At 46.5% G+C, this 16717-nt stretch overlaps 1 protein-coding gene across 1 annotated transcript in view; it reads left to right on the top strand.

Annotated features, from left to right (window-relative positions):
* Nucleotides 1–16717, top strand: part of LOC139749264 (cell adhesion molecule Dscam2-like) — a 468747-nt gene that overhangs the window by 220074 nt on the left and 231956 nt on the right. The window contains 1 exon segment of the mRNA XM_071663001.1: nucleotides 3491–3649. Coding sequence (XP_071519102.1) covers nucleotides 3491–3649 — 159 coding nt within the window.

Genomic DNA, 16717 nt, shown 5'->3' with positions numbered 1-16717 from the left:
GTTAGTCTTGAAACGCCTTGTATTTCTGTTACATATCTGTGTTCTGAGGACACTGAGGCTCATGTGTAGAAAAAGGAATAATGCCAATGTTACCGTCGTGTGTGAGCGCGTCGTCATCGGTGTTGAAGAAGCAGGAGGACCTGAGTCTAGTTACGGTGGCTCATGACAACCATCGAACGATCTCATGTATATTCCAGGTGTCTCTTGTTGATGTATGTCATGACTACAGTCGCTGCTCAACCTGCTGTGGCTCAGTTAAGACCGAGATCGAGATTTGCTGGAAAGATGTCTGTGGTGTTGTGATTCGTTACGTCTTGTACAGTGAATGAAGACGTCAGTTGATCGGCTCAAGACCCAAGTCTTCGGTTTGGCAGTTCGAACGCCCCGTCATCAGCTCATCTTCCCTGGAAAACGTAGTCTGTCATTCGTACTTTACCCAAGGACCAATTTCTAGTTATCCAGGGCTATGTTTCTAAAGACTTCTCCAACGCAAGACTGCGCTATTTCCAGTAACGGGGGAATGAAGACACCTTTGAAGCAGAGATGTTCTTTGGATGAGACAGTACCCCCAGTGATACAGCCTTTCCCCAGATGACTTCTCACATTCTCTGCAGCTTCTTACAAGCGAAACCCATTAACACTTCAAACACTTCATATATATATATATATATATATATATATATATATATATATATATATATATATATATATATATATATATATATATATATATATATATATATATATGCAAATACATATATATACATATATTCATAGGATGGCCCCAGTACAGAGAACCCAAGGTCTTCTCCGGGTGCAGGAAAGTGATCCTAATATTCTCCAGTGTTGCTGGCAATAGCCAGGAAGTAATATATATTCCATGCATGTTGTCTGCTCTCTGAATATCAATTTTGTAGTCGAGCATTTCTCCTGGCGCTGAAAATGGTGCCGGTCCCAGTTCTTCTTGTGTTTGTTTTCGGTATTGTATAACTGAGAAGTTATATATTTACAGTTCGATATATATATATATATATATATATATATATATATATATATATATATATATATATATATATATATATATATATGAATATATTTTTTTCTTTTTTTCATACATATTCGCCATTTCCCACATAAGCGAAGTAGCGTTAAGAACAGAGGACTGAGCCTCAGAGGAAATATCCTCACTTGGCCCCCTTCTCTGTTCCTTCTTTTGGAAAATTAAGAATGGAAAGGGGAAGATTTCCAGCCCCCCCCCCCCCCCGCTCCCTCTCCTTTTAGTCGCCTTCGACGACACGAAGGGAATACGTGGGAAGCATTCTTTCTCCACTGTCCCCAGGGATATATATATATATATATATATATATATATATATATATATATATATATATATATATATATATATATATATATGATACAGAAGCAATTACAGTGAGAGACCATTTTGCTTGGTATATCTGCATCGAACCCTAGCGTTTTGTTCTAAGTGTCAGCGTCGAGGTCTGATAGAATGAAATAGTATCAACTGACAAGCTCTCTCTCGTTTCCATTGCCTTTGTCCTTGTGTTCCTATTAAAGATATGCTCCCGGCCTGAACACCAGTTGCTCTACTCACACACACACACACACACACACACACACACACACACACACACACACACACACGCACACGCACACACGGGCGCGCGTGCGTTTAAGACAGTGCTAAAGCCATCTATAGCCAGTCAGTGTGCACTGTAACCCTTGGGAGGAGCCAGTCAGCCAGCCAACCTTCCTTAACGGTCCTCAGACTTCACAGTAAAGTGGCGGCTTTAGAGGAGAGGAGGGAGGGGGGGGGGGCGACCTGAGCACGTCGGACATAGGACTTTCATCTCCCAAGTCACCCCAGGGGTGAGGAGAAGGAGGGTGAGGGGAGGGAGGGTGAGGGGAAGGAGGGATTTGATGATCTGGAGTCGTCACCGTGTCGTTGTTGCCGGCTGAAGTGGAAGGGGGTCAGAGGGAGGGACGGACGCTCTCCGTTCCACCTTCTGTGTGTGTGTGTGTGTGTGTGTGTGTGTGTGTGTGTGTGTGTATAGCTTGCTGGTCGTCCTCAGCCGCGGCGGCGTCAGGTAGGTCGACTTGTGCTGGTGGTACACGCCGTTACCAGGGCGATATGCTCTCTCTCTCTCTCTCTCTCTCTCTCTCTCTCTCTCTCTCTCTCTCTCTCTCTCTCTCTCTCTCTCTCTCTCTGCTTGTGGCAAACTCAAGTCACAGTTGCTCCGTATGTACGGGAGGGGCCGGCCCGAGCGAGCCTCCGTAAATGACAACCCCCTCCTCCTCCTCCTCCTGCTCCTCCTGCTCTTCCTTCTGCTCCTCCTCCTCCTCCTCCTCCTCTTCTTGTGTCCTGTGGTCCCTCACGTGCCCCTCCTCCGGACAGACAAGGTGAGGTCTTATCTCTTCAGGAAGCTTTGCTTCCGTAGCGACAATAGTAGGTGTGTGTGTGTATGTGTGTGTGTGTGTGTGTGTGTGTGTGTGTGTGTGTGTGGTATCACATGGAAAGTTTTGGTTTTAGTTTGCGACTAGTTTAATCATTACCATGAGACCAGTTGGTTGTTAAGCCCCAAAGTCCTGCTTGTATGCGAATTTCTTTTCCTCTCTATCTTTTTTTTCTTCTATAAACGTCACATAAAGCCATTTAAATGTAAAGAAGACGAGGTTTGAGACGTAATGGCTTTCTTCATCAAAGCTGATCCGCGTATTCTGGAATTTTATTCCCAGATCATCCGTTGTATTAATATAAACGTAATGTGACATGTCGTTTCTTTTGACCGAGAGGTGACATCACATGACCTCCCCGCCCACAGACCATGAGACACAGATACCCCCATATGATACACACACACACACACACACACACACACACACACACACACACACACACACACACCGCCATGATCTCAATGTATGGCGTGTATGTAATGGCTCTTTAATTAACTCATCCTAAGTAGGTGTCGCTCTACCTGCTCCCTAACAAAGCGAGTACCGTCACATTGAGGATGGGGTTGTGGAGGGAGGTATGCAGGAGAGGTCAACGTAGTTTGTGTCTTAACGAGAAAATACATGTGATTAACACGTCTTGATTGCAGTTGTAGCGTTCAACACACTGGATGATTTCCCAAGTCTATGATTTACCGCAGCCAATTACCACAGCCACTACCACATCCACCTCACCTGACCGTTCCTACTATTGCCACACCCACTACCCACTGACCACAACCACTGATCACAGTCATACACCACAGCAGCCACTCATCAAAGCCACTCACCACAACAACCATTAACCACAGTCATTAGCTCCACTTGTTAACCACACCCACTTCCGTGGTTCTGGTGATGAGTGGGTCCACTCACCACAACAGCTGTTACCCACAGCTACTAACCCACCCGTGCCACTAGCCAGAGCCACTAACCCGGGCCACTAAGGGCTGCTCCTCTGGTCTTCCCTGGACAGTTGTGTGGCAGGACTTCACGGTGAGGGCTGAGGGCTCGCGGACCATGGTGGGCGGGTCGGCCCTACTCCGCTGCCTCGTCCCCACCCACCTTGCCGCCCACGTCACGCCCACCGCCTGGGAGACGCCCACGCATACCATCTACCCGTCCCTCTCACCAGGTGAGTTGCTTACTCATTCTCTGTACTCTCTCTCTCTCTCTCTCTCTCTCTCTCTCTCTCTCTCTCTCTCTCTCTCTCTCTCTCTCTCTCTCTCTCTCTCTCTCTCTCTCTCGTATATAGTACATCATTTCATGACGTCCTGTTGTTCCAGGACAGATATGTATTTTGGAAGTTTACACGGAAACCGTCCAAAAAGCAACTGTTCCAAAAAAAAAAGAAATTGCTCAATTGGACCATTGTGAAAATGCTTTATCAAATGACTATCCCAACGATGGTAGTGACTGACTAACTGACTAACGGACTGACTGACTGACTGACTCTTCCGGGGTGGTTGTAAGGCCCTCCCGGTGCACTGAGGGAGTCGGCGGCGCTGGACGGAGTAATTGTAAAGGATTGGGGTTTCTTCTGGTCGTTGTGGAGAAGGATCAGATCCTGCAGGCCGCAGATCCTGGGGGCTCCGGGACCCTATCTCGCACCTGCGGCCAGGGATTACATCTCATCCTGGGGGCGGCGCCCCCAGGATTACGTGTCTGGCACTGACTAACTTACTCATGAAATACATGTGTGTGTGTGTGTCTGTGTGTGTGTGTGTGTGTGTGTGTGTGTGTGTGTGTGTGTGTGTGTGTGTGTGTGTGTAAAAGCATTTTATATGTATACAAGGTTAAGAGACAGGGCAACACGAGTGTAAATACTCAACGCAAATAGCAAATCACACACACACACACACACACACACACACACACACACACACACACACACACACACACGTTTAGGGTGCCCCACTGTTCACCACTGAGGTCCCCCACTGTACACCCACTGAGGAGGCCCCACTGTACGACCACCGGACGGCGTAACCACCATCAACAGGGGAATGATAATACGGTTGGTGGAAATGGTTTGTTTCTCCCTCTTGGTGGAGAACCGTTCGCCACCACTTCATCATCACTGCCTCTTTCACTAACACTGCCTCTCTCGGCAACACATCAGATACTGCCTCTCACAACAGCACACCAGCACTGCCTCTCGTAACACCAACACTGCCTCTATCACCAACACTGCCTCAAACACCAACACGCACCAACACTGCCTCTCACACCCTCTGCGTCCAACACCACCACCATTGTGGACGACCCCCTGCATCCATCACCACCACTAGCACCACCACTGTGGACGACCCCCTGCATCCACCACTATCATCACCACCACCACCACCACCAACTGTGCACCACCATCGCTCCCACCAGCAGAGAGCCGCCCATCCATCACTAATAATGGCCACTCGATGGCGCGACATGACATTAATCACTGTACTTAGATCGAGTGGACCAACGCTACTCACTACGCCACACGGACGTGGGAGACTGGCAACTTAACATGCCGTCTCCACCTGATGCTGCAGCGCCGAGGGGGAGGGGAGGGAAGGGGGAGAGGAGGGGTTCTTCTTGAAGAGTTTGTCTGTGAGATCGTTGGATCCCAGATCAAACGAAGGAAACCCTTCTACTTTTACTTATACTCAGGTATTTCCCAAGACCAGCGTGAAACAAGCCACTTCATCAACCCTACCTCGACGACGCCTTTGAGTTAGAGTGACTCGGGTCGATGTCTCTGACCTCACATTTAGGTGAAATATGGACGATATTGTAACTAAATGGGGAAATGATAATAGACTAGTTCTTAATATCCTTAGTTTCAACTCTAACTGGACCAAAGTTTTGTCTTGTACTGGAAAAAAAAAAGAGTCCTGCCCTCTGATGAATCAAACTACCAGAAGTACTGAATCCAACTAAAGCCCAAATTATAATCCTTTACTGATCAGATTGTATTCAGCGACGTAATTAAACAAACATGTTATTTGGTCTTGTTCGGCAAAGCCGATATGCTGCCGCTAATCTGCTACGTTGGTCCCTTGTATTTCTCTGGCTCGTTACGATTACTCTTTTGAAAATCGCATTTTCCCCCGTGACTTTATCACGATTTTGGTGTCGTGGAAAGTAGTGGACGAATGACTGACACTCAGAATTCATCATGGGGGCTGTTCATCTAGGGGTCTATAGAGTGCTTGTGGGGGGGGGGGGTTGGTATAGTCTTCGAGGTCGTTCAAGAATGCTGATGACTCTAGAACTCCGGTGATTGTTGAAATCCATCAGCCCAAGAGTCCTTCGAACTGCGATGGTTGATGAACTCCATCGGGCCAAGAGTCCTTCGAACTTTGGTGGTTGTTGAACTCCATCGGGCCAAGAGTCGTTCGAACTTTGGTGGTTGTTGAACTCCATCGGGCCAAGAGTCGTTCGAACTTTGGTGGCTGTTGAACTCCATCGGGCCAAGAGTCCTTCGAACTTTGGTGGTTGTTGAACTCCATCGGGCCAAGAGTCCTTCGAACTCCGGTGGTTATTGAGCTCCATCAGTCCAAGAGTACTCAAAACTCCGGGGGTTGTTGAACGCTATCTGCCCAAGAGTCCTTGGTCGCCTCAGTCTCCCGTCCTTTCCAGAGTGTGATCACCCCGTGACCTCCGTCTTTCCAGTGATGTATCCTGACAGGGAGTAGGGCTGTTTCGAGACAAAGACCCTCCCCACCACTAGGCGAAGACCTGGCCAATCTAACCTCCCTCACAGACCTCTAGAACCTTGAGTCTCCATCGTTGCTACCCCCAGCTGGTTTCAGAATGTTCCATTCAAAGTCCCCCAGTTAATTCTGTAACTTCAGTCGTTTCTGGGCTATGCAGGATGTCTCAAAAACGCCCGGACCTGAATGCAGAATCCATTGCTTAACCCGTAGTTCATTAAGTGCTGAAGTTATATGTCTTTAACTAGGATTCACATACCCATGAATACGGAGCACTCATCTCTGCGTGTATGTGTGTGTGTGTGTGTGTGTGTGTGTGTGTGTGTGTGTGTGTGTGTGTGTGCGTGTGTGTGTGTATACCAGTTTGTTGAAATGAACGTAAATCGTGAATTCTGTCATCGAGTCTGGACCTTTGAGCGAGACAGTGTGTGTATTCTGGGTCTTTGTAGAGTTCTTTACCTCAAAGCCTCTGTGTCTGTTGTCTTCGTTTCTGAGGGAGGGAATTTCATTTCCAGATGTTCATGGTCAGGTTGATGATGGCCGCAGATGGAAACAAAGGCTTTAAGACATGGAGGACTCCATGGTACGTTAAGAGGGCATCCTTCCAGAAGGAATAGATCAATGAATCGTTCCTGGAAGGGTTCGAAAATTGTCGTTTTCTATCCCCGTCCAAGTGTTTCCTGGGTTATATCATCACATCTGTAACGATAGCGGTGCTACAGATCTTCCGATAACGTCCTGTAGGTTCGTGCTTCCGATAACGTCCTTAGGTTCATACTTCCGATAACGTCCTGTAGGTTCGCTCTTCCGATAACGTCCTTTAGGTTCGTACTTCCGATAACGTCCTGTAGGTTCGTACTTCCGATACGTCCTTTAGGTTCGTACTTCCGATAACGTCCTGTAGGTTCGCACTTCCGATAACGTCCTTTAGGTTCGTACTTCCGATAACGTCCTGTAGGTTCGCACTTCCGATAACGTCCTGTAGGTTCGCACTTCCGATAACGTCCTGTAGGTTCGTACTTCCGATAACGTCCTGTAGGTTCGTACTTCCGATAACGTCCTGTAGGTTCGTACTTCCGATAACGTCCTGTAGGTTCGTACTTCCGATAACGTCCTTAGGTTCGTACTTCCGATAACGTCCTGTAGGTTCGTACTTCCGATAACGTCCTGTAGGTTCGTACTTCCGATAACGTCCTTAGGCTCGTACTTCCGATAACGTCCTGTAGGTTCGTACTTCCGATAACGTCCTGTAGGTTCGTACTTCCGATTACGTCCTGTAGGTTCGTACTTCCGATAACGTCCTGTAGGTTCGTACTTCCGATAACGTCCTTAGGTTCGTACTTCCGATAACGTCCTTAGGTTCGTACTTCCGATAACGTACTGTAGGTTCGTACTTCCGATAACGTCCTGTAGGTTCGTACTTCCGATAACGTTCGTACCTGTATAAATCAAGAATGACAGGCATCAGTTTTTCTCTTCCTTTGGCAAAGTAAATAGTTGTATTCCTGGAAATACATTAACCTGACTGATGACGTAGGGTAATAACTTCTAACAAGCTTAATGCAGTTTCCTGTAAAAAAACAAAAAAAAAAAGAGAGATATCCCCCTTGTAATGATAGTCTGAGTGGTTTGTTAGATTCGCAATTCTCAAAGCAATTACAATGAAACGAATTCCAAAAGTTTTCTTTCTCCCCCTAGAAAAAAAAAATATATAAACCCGCAGTTTTTTTTTCTTTATTTTAAAAAAAAAAACAAACAAAACAAGAATTTAAACCCGATCGTGTATAATGACATATTCTCCCCAGGTGAGGTGGGGAATTGGGCACGACTATTTTATGCCAACGCAGCTCGTGATGGTCACACGGCATAGATATTGAACCTTATCAGGGAAAACTATTAGTAAGTCAGGTGTTTGCTGGGACAGAGAAAGCAAATTCATTTCCCGTGTGTCGTGCGTTAAACACACGGCCGACAAAGGGAGATCATATATGAACTCAGTCCTTGCATTTCAGGTCGTGGAAGTTCCAGGTGATTTGTGTCTTCGCCATGTCACTTATTTGTCCGTCTGTTCGTATTAGTGTCTTTGTCAGTACGACTGCTATTTGTGAAGACAGTCTGTTGTCATCAGGGTGTCTGTTTATCCGTTCGTCTGTCTTTGTGTGTCGGTGATGTGCGCAAAGGGGGACAGAGGTTTTTGCATTCATGTTCCTCCATGTATATATGTGTTATGTATTTACTTTTATGCACACACACACACACACACACACACACACACACACACACACACACACACACACACATCAGCCTAAGCCAGGTACTAGTTTAACGACCGGCCCCAAATGGGAGGATAAACAATTGGGTTTGCTGTGTGGTCGACCACCGCGCCCAGGATTGGAACCCGGGCGGGCCCGTGCGTGAGGTATGTTCGGCGACGGTAAACGCTACACCACGGAAGGCCCATGTGTGTGTTTCTGTGTGTGTGTGTCTGCATCATTCTGACTGTACGGCTCTTTGTCTGCCTGTATGTTACTTGTTTACCCTGTCTCTCTTCCAGTCTACCTTCTTGCAGAGAGAGAGAGAGAGAGAGAGAGAGAGAGAGAGAGAGAGAGAGAGAGAGAGAGAGAGAGAGAGAGAAAGGAGGCACTTCCTCGTATCTCCCCGAAAAATCTCAGCTGTTCACACAGACCTCGGACGCAGGGAGGCTGACCACGACCACGTCGAACGGGGTAATCGCTCCCATATATATATCCGAAGGGCAAGAAGCTCCGGGAGGAGGAAGTGGGAGGTGGAGGAGGAGGGAGAGGGAGAGGGAGAGGAGGGAAGGAGCTAAGGATGGGGTCGGGCGGTCTTGCGTCCCAGATAACGACTGCGATAGAGAAGCCACCTTCTCCAATGAATATGCAAATAAGATGCCTTAGTCTCTGAGAACGTTACTGCATCGAGAAAACGTTGAGACTCGGGAGGGAGAAGGATGAAGGAAATAGACAGATAAAAGATGTTACAACCATTCAAGACATTTTTCACGTTTCTGTCCCTTTGAAAGAAGGCGTCCGTCACGGTTCGAAAGAAGGCGTCCGTCGGGGTTGGAAGGAAGGCGTCCATTGGGGTTGGAAGGAAGACTTCCATCGCGGTTTTGAAAGATGGCGTCCGTCGGGGTTTGAAAGGAGGCGTCCGTCGGTGTTTGAAAGAAAGCCTTCCGTCGGGATTTGAAAGAAGGCGTCCGTCGGGGTTTGAAGGAAGGACAACCGGAATCCTGTTTCTGTTGGCATCCCCATCTAACACTTAGATACTCGTGTCGGGTTAGAATACAGGATATGCTGTGCGGACTTTACCTACAAGAGAACCGTGAAGACAGAGAGAGAGAGAGTTCACGCAGGGGAGAACATAGCATCATGAACCTTGCATATTACGAGGCGATGGAAGAAAAAAAAAGTGAGTCTCGTCTTCGTTCCTGTTGGATGCCGGGGGAAGTCACAACGTCTGGCGCTGTAGTTTGCAACGAGAGTGTGACACAGCGGGGGAAAATAACGCGCACAAAACAACCATAAAACGGGAGCCTGTGCTTTGTTTTAAGCTGAGCTGCAACGTCCTGACAACGAATGGGGAGGGGTCATCTCATATGTTTCCAGTGGGAAATATTCTACCCTCATTCTTTTTTTTTTTTTTGTTAACCAGTGGAAGTGATCATATGCGAAGGCAATCTAGTATTTCGACAGGGGAAGCAATCATGGGTATTGCCGGTGGATGTAATCTTTTCACCTGGACAGAGACCGTGGTCGTGGAACGCTAGCAGTGCAACTGATCAGTCATTCGAAGAATGGAGTCGATCGTGAGGATCAACAGTGGCAGTCGCTACGCTGGTGATGTCTCTCTGCCTCCTCGTCGTCTCCTCAGTCGATCTTTGACAGATGATAGCGTGCGGCCCAGTTCCTTCCTCGTACATTCAAGATACTGCTGTAAACTTAGTCAGTTCCTTCCTCGTACATTTAAGATACTGCTGTAAACTTAGTCAGTTCCTTCCTCGTACATTTTAAGATACTGCATCGTTTTGCTTTCCCTTATGCTGAAAATATAGTTCTCACCTGTGACGCTTTGGCCCTCCTGCTGTTTGAAGATGATGCGAGTGGTTCGTCCGTATAAGCCAATGTTGACCTTAGAATGCTATCCGAATCGTCAGATGAACTTCACATGGCGTATGAAGACCACTTGGAAGTGATTTAGCGTATTGTTTACATTCTGTACACTACCCGTCTCTTCCACGTCAAGAACACCTGTTCGACGTGTCGCGAGCTCCCTTCAAGCCCAAGATTCAACGACCACATTGAAGACAGCGAACATCTACTCCCCAACCATTGTCCACTCACCTTATCAGAGACAAGAGAGACAACATCAACAAACTTCTTGACTTGTGGTTCTGTTTGGTAGACGTGACTGGCCTCTTGAGTAGAGTAGAAGCCCCTTAAAAGAGATCCTGGAGTAGCATAGAAAAATTTAAGTAGGTCGATAAATATCTTCCACTTTATCATTTACTTAAGTTCCATCGTAGTAATCTAGTCCATTATCCCTTGTACTTCTACTCTGTTCCTTAGCTGCCTTCCCATTTTAAACCCCGAAGACCCTTTCTTTTAACATCCTCTACTTTAAATCCCTTAAAACTCTTTCTTTTAAGATCCTCCTTTTAGAAGCCATTTTCCAATAACATCGTCCTCCGTAAAACCCTTCAAAACCCACCTTTTTTACGGCTTCCCCCTTTAGAAATTACTCCTTTACCTTTAACGCTCTTCCATTAAAACCTCTTCCCCTTTAACACCCCTCCCCTTTTCTCTGGCCTTTTAACACCTCACATCCGCTTCAAACAACCCCGACCCCCAGCCGCACTCTAGCGATTTCATCATGCACCATTTATCCAGGGGCACGCCGCTCCTTCGGCCCCTGTTCTCTCCCCGTCACCCTGGCATCGAACACCTCCTCCTCCAGCCTGCACGGGAAGGATGGACTTCGAGGTCTTTTGACCGTTGTGAAGACTCGGGCTTCGTCTACGGGAGGGTTGTGATCCTTAGGTTTTTGTCGTCACGGGAACACAAACAAGAAGTGAGGAGTTTGCTTTCACGGTACGTACAGACGAGGGAAAGTCTGTGGTCATGTCACATACAAGGGAGTGTCTGTGGTCACCTTTCGTGCAGAGAAGGGAGAGTCTTCTGTCGCGGTTCATACAGACGAGGAAGCCTTATCTCTGTCACGAGTCGTACAGACGAAGTATACATGATGATTTTATGTCCTTCCCTGTTTATTTGTTAAGGTTAACGATACCATTAAGCTTAACGACTCACCAGGTTCCCCTGAATCATCCTTCACAAATCAAGTCACTTTTCCTTGCGCCTGAGATGTGATGATGATGCCTCGACAATGTGGAAATTGTAGCGTTCTTTAAAAACAAACCGAACGTCCCTCATATTTCATCATATTTTTTCCCCCCTTGATACAGAGAGTTAAATGACGGACTCCGGAGATCTAGTAATTCTAAACTGACGTTCAACTTTTTACCGGGAGGGGGAGGGGAAATGTCGATTTCTAAACTGACATTCAACACAGAGCGTTAGATAAGCTCCAGTACTACGCCTGCTGGGGGTACTGTCCATGTATAGAAAATAGGTATCTTGTGGCTCACGGAAGGAGCTACGCTAAAGTGTTTCGCAGGCGAGTCCGAGGCATGCGTCATACAAATCATCATATCAGCTGCACCGTATGTAAGGGGTGTTCTAATTACCCTCCGCTAAAACTGGGGCAAAAGTGGGGAAAGTTCTGATGGTGGTCATCAGGGAAGACCTGGGTCTTCTACGAGATCGAGTAGGTGTGTCTACAGAACCGGTAGGGTACCAGGTAGTCTCTTCCTGGTTTCGTTGTATGGACGGCATAGCGTAAGAACTAGAGCATATCGTTATCAGAATAAGGAATGGAAGTATCCTTAAACACTCTTTAGGGATCTAAGGCGTCTTTGCTCAGACCCTTAAGGGACGTGTTCAAGGCCAGGACGTCGCACCTAAGGGTCGTCCAATTGTGCTCAGGGGCTGTACAGTTATGTTCAAGGGTCGTGCCGTCGTGCTCAAGGTTCGTACCGTTGTACCCAAAGATTGTAACGTCGTGCTCAAGGGTCGTACCATTGTACCTAAAGATTGTACCGTCATGCTAAAGGAGGTTTATTAGAATGGAAATAATGACTTTACGTGTGTGTGTGTGTGTGTGTGTGTGTGTGTGTGTGTGTGTGTGTGTGTGTGTGTGTGTGCGTGTGTGTGTGTGTGTAAGAGTCTGGGATAATAAAAATGATCTGAAATGATTATCAAAACTTTTTTAAATGAGAAAATAATTCTGCTAGTAATGTTGGTGTTGAGGGGGTAACTTGCGTCCTAGAAACGTATATAATGCCTGGAATAATAGTCGCTTCTTACATTCAGTTTTGCCACATAAAAAAACGTGGAATACTCTCCAATGCTTAATTGCTATTGGTGATAAACAAATAAGTTTTGGTCTCTTGTTAAGTGTCATTGCCATTATAACTCACACACATGACATATATATATATATATATATATATATATATATATATATATATATATATATATATATATATATATATATATATATATATATACATATATATATATATATATATATATATATATATATATATATATATATATATATATATATATATATATATATATATATATATATATATATATATATATATATTTATATATACAAAGTTCCTTTCATGTTCTAACCTATTCATTTAACATATCGCATGTAATTTTGATATCTCATTAAGTATGTGACAGAAAAAGGGACTTCCATTACCATTTCATCTCTTTTATGTAACAGCTGAGGGTGGTGTGTGAGTGGCCTGGCCAGCTAAATGCTTTAGCGAGAAAGCTAAGTCTGTCTGTCGCTTCTTAAACAGTGATTACACACGAGGGTTCGCAGCTAAAACGCTAAACCAGAGTGATTACATTACGAGGAAGTGAGTAATTCAGTTAAGGGACATTGAAATTCAACATATGGTTAAGAAATATAGGTCATTCGGGTTTATTGGGTTAGACAACCACGATTGAACAATGGAAGCGAGTTTAAAGGGCCATTGTGGAGGCAAGTGGAGCGGACCGTAGTGGAAGCAAGTGGAGCGGACCATAGTGGAAGCAAGTGGAGGGGACTGTAGTAGTAGTAGTAGTAGTAGTAAGGGTAACGGACCAGAGTGGAGGCTGGTGGAGCGGACCATAGTGGAAACAGTAGTAATGGACCAAAACAGAAGCAGTGGAGTGGACCATAGTGAAAACAAGTGTAACGGACCTCAGTAAAAGGAGGTGGAGCAGACCATAGTGATATTGTGTTACGGGCCATAGAAGAAGTCAGTGGAGTGGACCATAGTAGAAGCAAGTGAAGCGGACCAAACAGAAAGCATGTGTAACGGACCATTGTATGTTGTCCATTGTGTTTTGTTTGAATTATTTCCTTAATGCCTCTTCGTACCACAGCGGAAGCCATGACTGATGAGCCTTCGAGGAAAGACCCTCATTTTCTTAACCCTTTAGAAAGCGATGATACAGGAGGAGAGAACATCTAACCCCCCCCCCCCCCCCCCTTCCCTTCCCTCTCCACGCCCCTCTCAGTCGCCTTCTACGACACGCAGGAGGTACGTGGGCAGCAAGCATTCCTACTCTCTCCCCTCCCCATCCCCCTCATCCTCAAGGATAATTCTACACCGTATTGACTTAGAATATTTCTCACGTCAGCTCTGAGCACTTGTGAGACAGCGTCCGTCAGAGAACGTGGAGTTGCCATAACGTTCTGGGAATACGGGCAAACCTCGCATAATCGCGGATTAGACTCTTGATTTTTCCAGGACTGCAGACACTGTCCCAGCTTATCCTGGTTGAGTTAAGCCTTCCGCGCTCGCCAACGACGCCATTTGAAAATTCGGGTCCATGATTGCGTTGAGAGAGAAATGGCGGTCTTTTGAATATCGCTTAATTCCGGCTGATATAAAAGAAAAAAAAAAGACTGAAAATTAGGCGTTTGGTTATTGGACAATTTCCCGACGGCACTACTTCGTGCAGTCGTTACGAGTCACGGACACAAAGGGAATTTTCTGTGTGTGTGTGTGTGTGTGTGTGTGTGTGTGTGTTTGGAGGAGAGGAAGGGGTTTACGAGGAAGGGATCACTGGCGTGTATAACAGCGCTGGATGAGTTGAGGATCCAATAGCTTGAGAGGGCATTCCAAGACTTCAAGTCGAGCCTCTTCTTTTTAACTAGCGATTGTCATCATTCTGGCCCCGTACACTCAAGACTGCGCAGATACGTTTGCCCGTCTACACGCTCAGGTTAAACTGCGCAGTGTTGGCCGGCACGAGTGAAGCTGGATGAAAGAAGTGAGTGGCCTTTGGTCGCATTGAGGCCTTTGGTCGCATTGAGGCCTTCGGTCGCATTGAGGCCGTTGGTCGCATTGAGGCCGTTGGTCGCATTGAGGCCTTTGGTCGCATTGAGGCCTTTGGTCGCATTGAGGCCTTTGGTCGTATTAAGGCAGTTGGTCGCATTGAGGCCTTTGGTCGCATTGAGGCCTTTGGTCGCATTGAGGCCTTTGGTCGCATTGAGGCCGTTGGTCGCATTGAGGCGTTTGGTCGCATTGAGGCCGTTGGTCGCATTGAGGCGTTTGGTCGCATTTAGGCCTTTGGTCGCATCGAGGCCTTCGCTCGCATTGAGGCCTTTGGTCGCATTGAGGCCTCTGGTCGCATTTAGGTCTCTGGTCGCATCGAGGCCTTCGCTCGCATTGAGGCCTTTGGTCATAGTTGATCTGAGGTGAGCCGTGCAGTGTAGTATCCGCCAGTCTTGTAGTAATATCGAGGGAGCTACACTCGTTCAAAGCGGTCAGGTGACATGAGGAATTCAGCATCTCCGTCATGTTAAGTGTAGATGACGTAAGCTCATGATTGCATGAAGTGTAATGTGATATTCTATGAAGAGAAGCTTAGATCATCCATGTTCCTCATATCATATGTATTTGCTGGTCATATAGCACACTTGTCCATTGTAAGTGCCCACACTTATACTCTCTACTTACACGAGGTAGATAAGTGTCTAGGAGATGTAGCATTATTGAAAAAGAGTATGTCGACAATTTCACAGTCCCTCCCTCCTCCCCCAACCTGGAAACATATCGTAAATTCGAAGCCCCGCCGCACCCCAGACAATTTACAGAATGCAAAATGCCAATAAAGTTCTTCCCGCTCTCACTCAGCCAGTCTTCAGGAGATCAAAGATCTCCAGCTTCAAAAAGATGCGTGAGGAGAACCCCCCCGCAGCATCTTAGGTCTCCCGTCACCCGAGGTCCTCCTCCTGCATAATGCTAGAGATGCCGGTCTCTCTAAGTCATGTCAGAAGCAGTCATTAAAATAGATTACGTCTGAGGGAGGGAGGGAGGAACAGGCGGTGTTACTTCAGGGTCTTTTATCGTGTGGAGAGAAGAAGACGACTCGCCCGCTCTCGGAGAGTTTTTCCTCCTCACGCACGACGGGAGATAGGATGAGGGACGGCGTGGGTCTTACGTGGTCGCACAGGGTCGTACAGAGATGCAGCCGTGGGTCGTGGCACGTCAAGTGTTCCACTGACAACACACTAAATACGTCATATCACATGTAGGAGTCAGTCTTGGCAAGCGAACCAGCTTGAGAACACGCTAAAGACATGTTAGCCTACTTGGGAGTCTTGGCGAAGAATGGCAGGGTCCTCCAGCTGTGTGCAGCCTCCACAGACTGCTCGTCCCGTGCATGAGCGAGGCACCTTGAGTCTCACAGCTTCATCCTCTCGTATTGTTGCTCGTACGAGATACAGATTTGAACTAGATTTTCAGGAAACTTTTGACCGTGGTGCAGTGGACGAGTTGGCGTGGAGAGAGAGAGAGAGAGAGAGAGAGAGAGAGAGAGAGAGAGAGAGAGAGAGAGAGAGAGAGAGAGAGAGAGAGAGAGAGAGAGAGAGAGCACGTATCATCTCTGAAGCTGCTGAATAAATGGACTATGATATAATATGATATAATATATATATATATATATATATATATATATATATATATATATATATATATATATATATATATATATATATATATATATATTTCAGCTTCATTAGTTTAACGTGCATTAAGAGCGAGTGATTTCTCTCCCCCCCCCTCTCCCTCTGGACGTGAAAAAGATAATACTTATTTTGAACGGTATGGAAAATGAACCTGGAATACGTGCGACCCAGATGGAAACATGATGTTTACTGACTTTCAGGCGCAGTTAATTTCCACCAAGGACGTGGTGTCAAGAGAGCCACCCCTCCTCCTCCTCCTCTGCCTCCTCCTCCTCCTCCTCCTCTCTCTCTCTCAGGAGCTCACAGACACACAGACACACACAGGCGGCAGCTCTCCCACCTGTGAGAGTGTTGTTGTCGGTAATGGATTGCACGGGACCGCC

This window comes from Panulirus ornatus, chromosome 6, assembly GCF_036320965.1.
Source record: "Panulirus ornatus isolate Po-2019 chromosome 6, ASM3632096v1, whole genome shotgun sequence".
NCBI classification, from domain to species: domain Eukaryota; kingdom Metazoa; phylum Arthropoda; class Malacostraca; order Decapoda; family Palinuridae; genus Panulirus; species Panulirus ornatus.
This window is presented reverse-complemented; position numbering and strand designations above follow the sequence as displayed.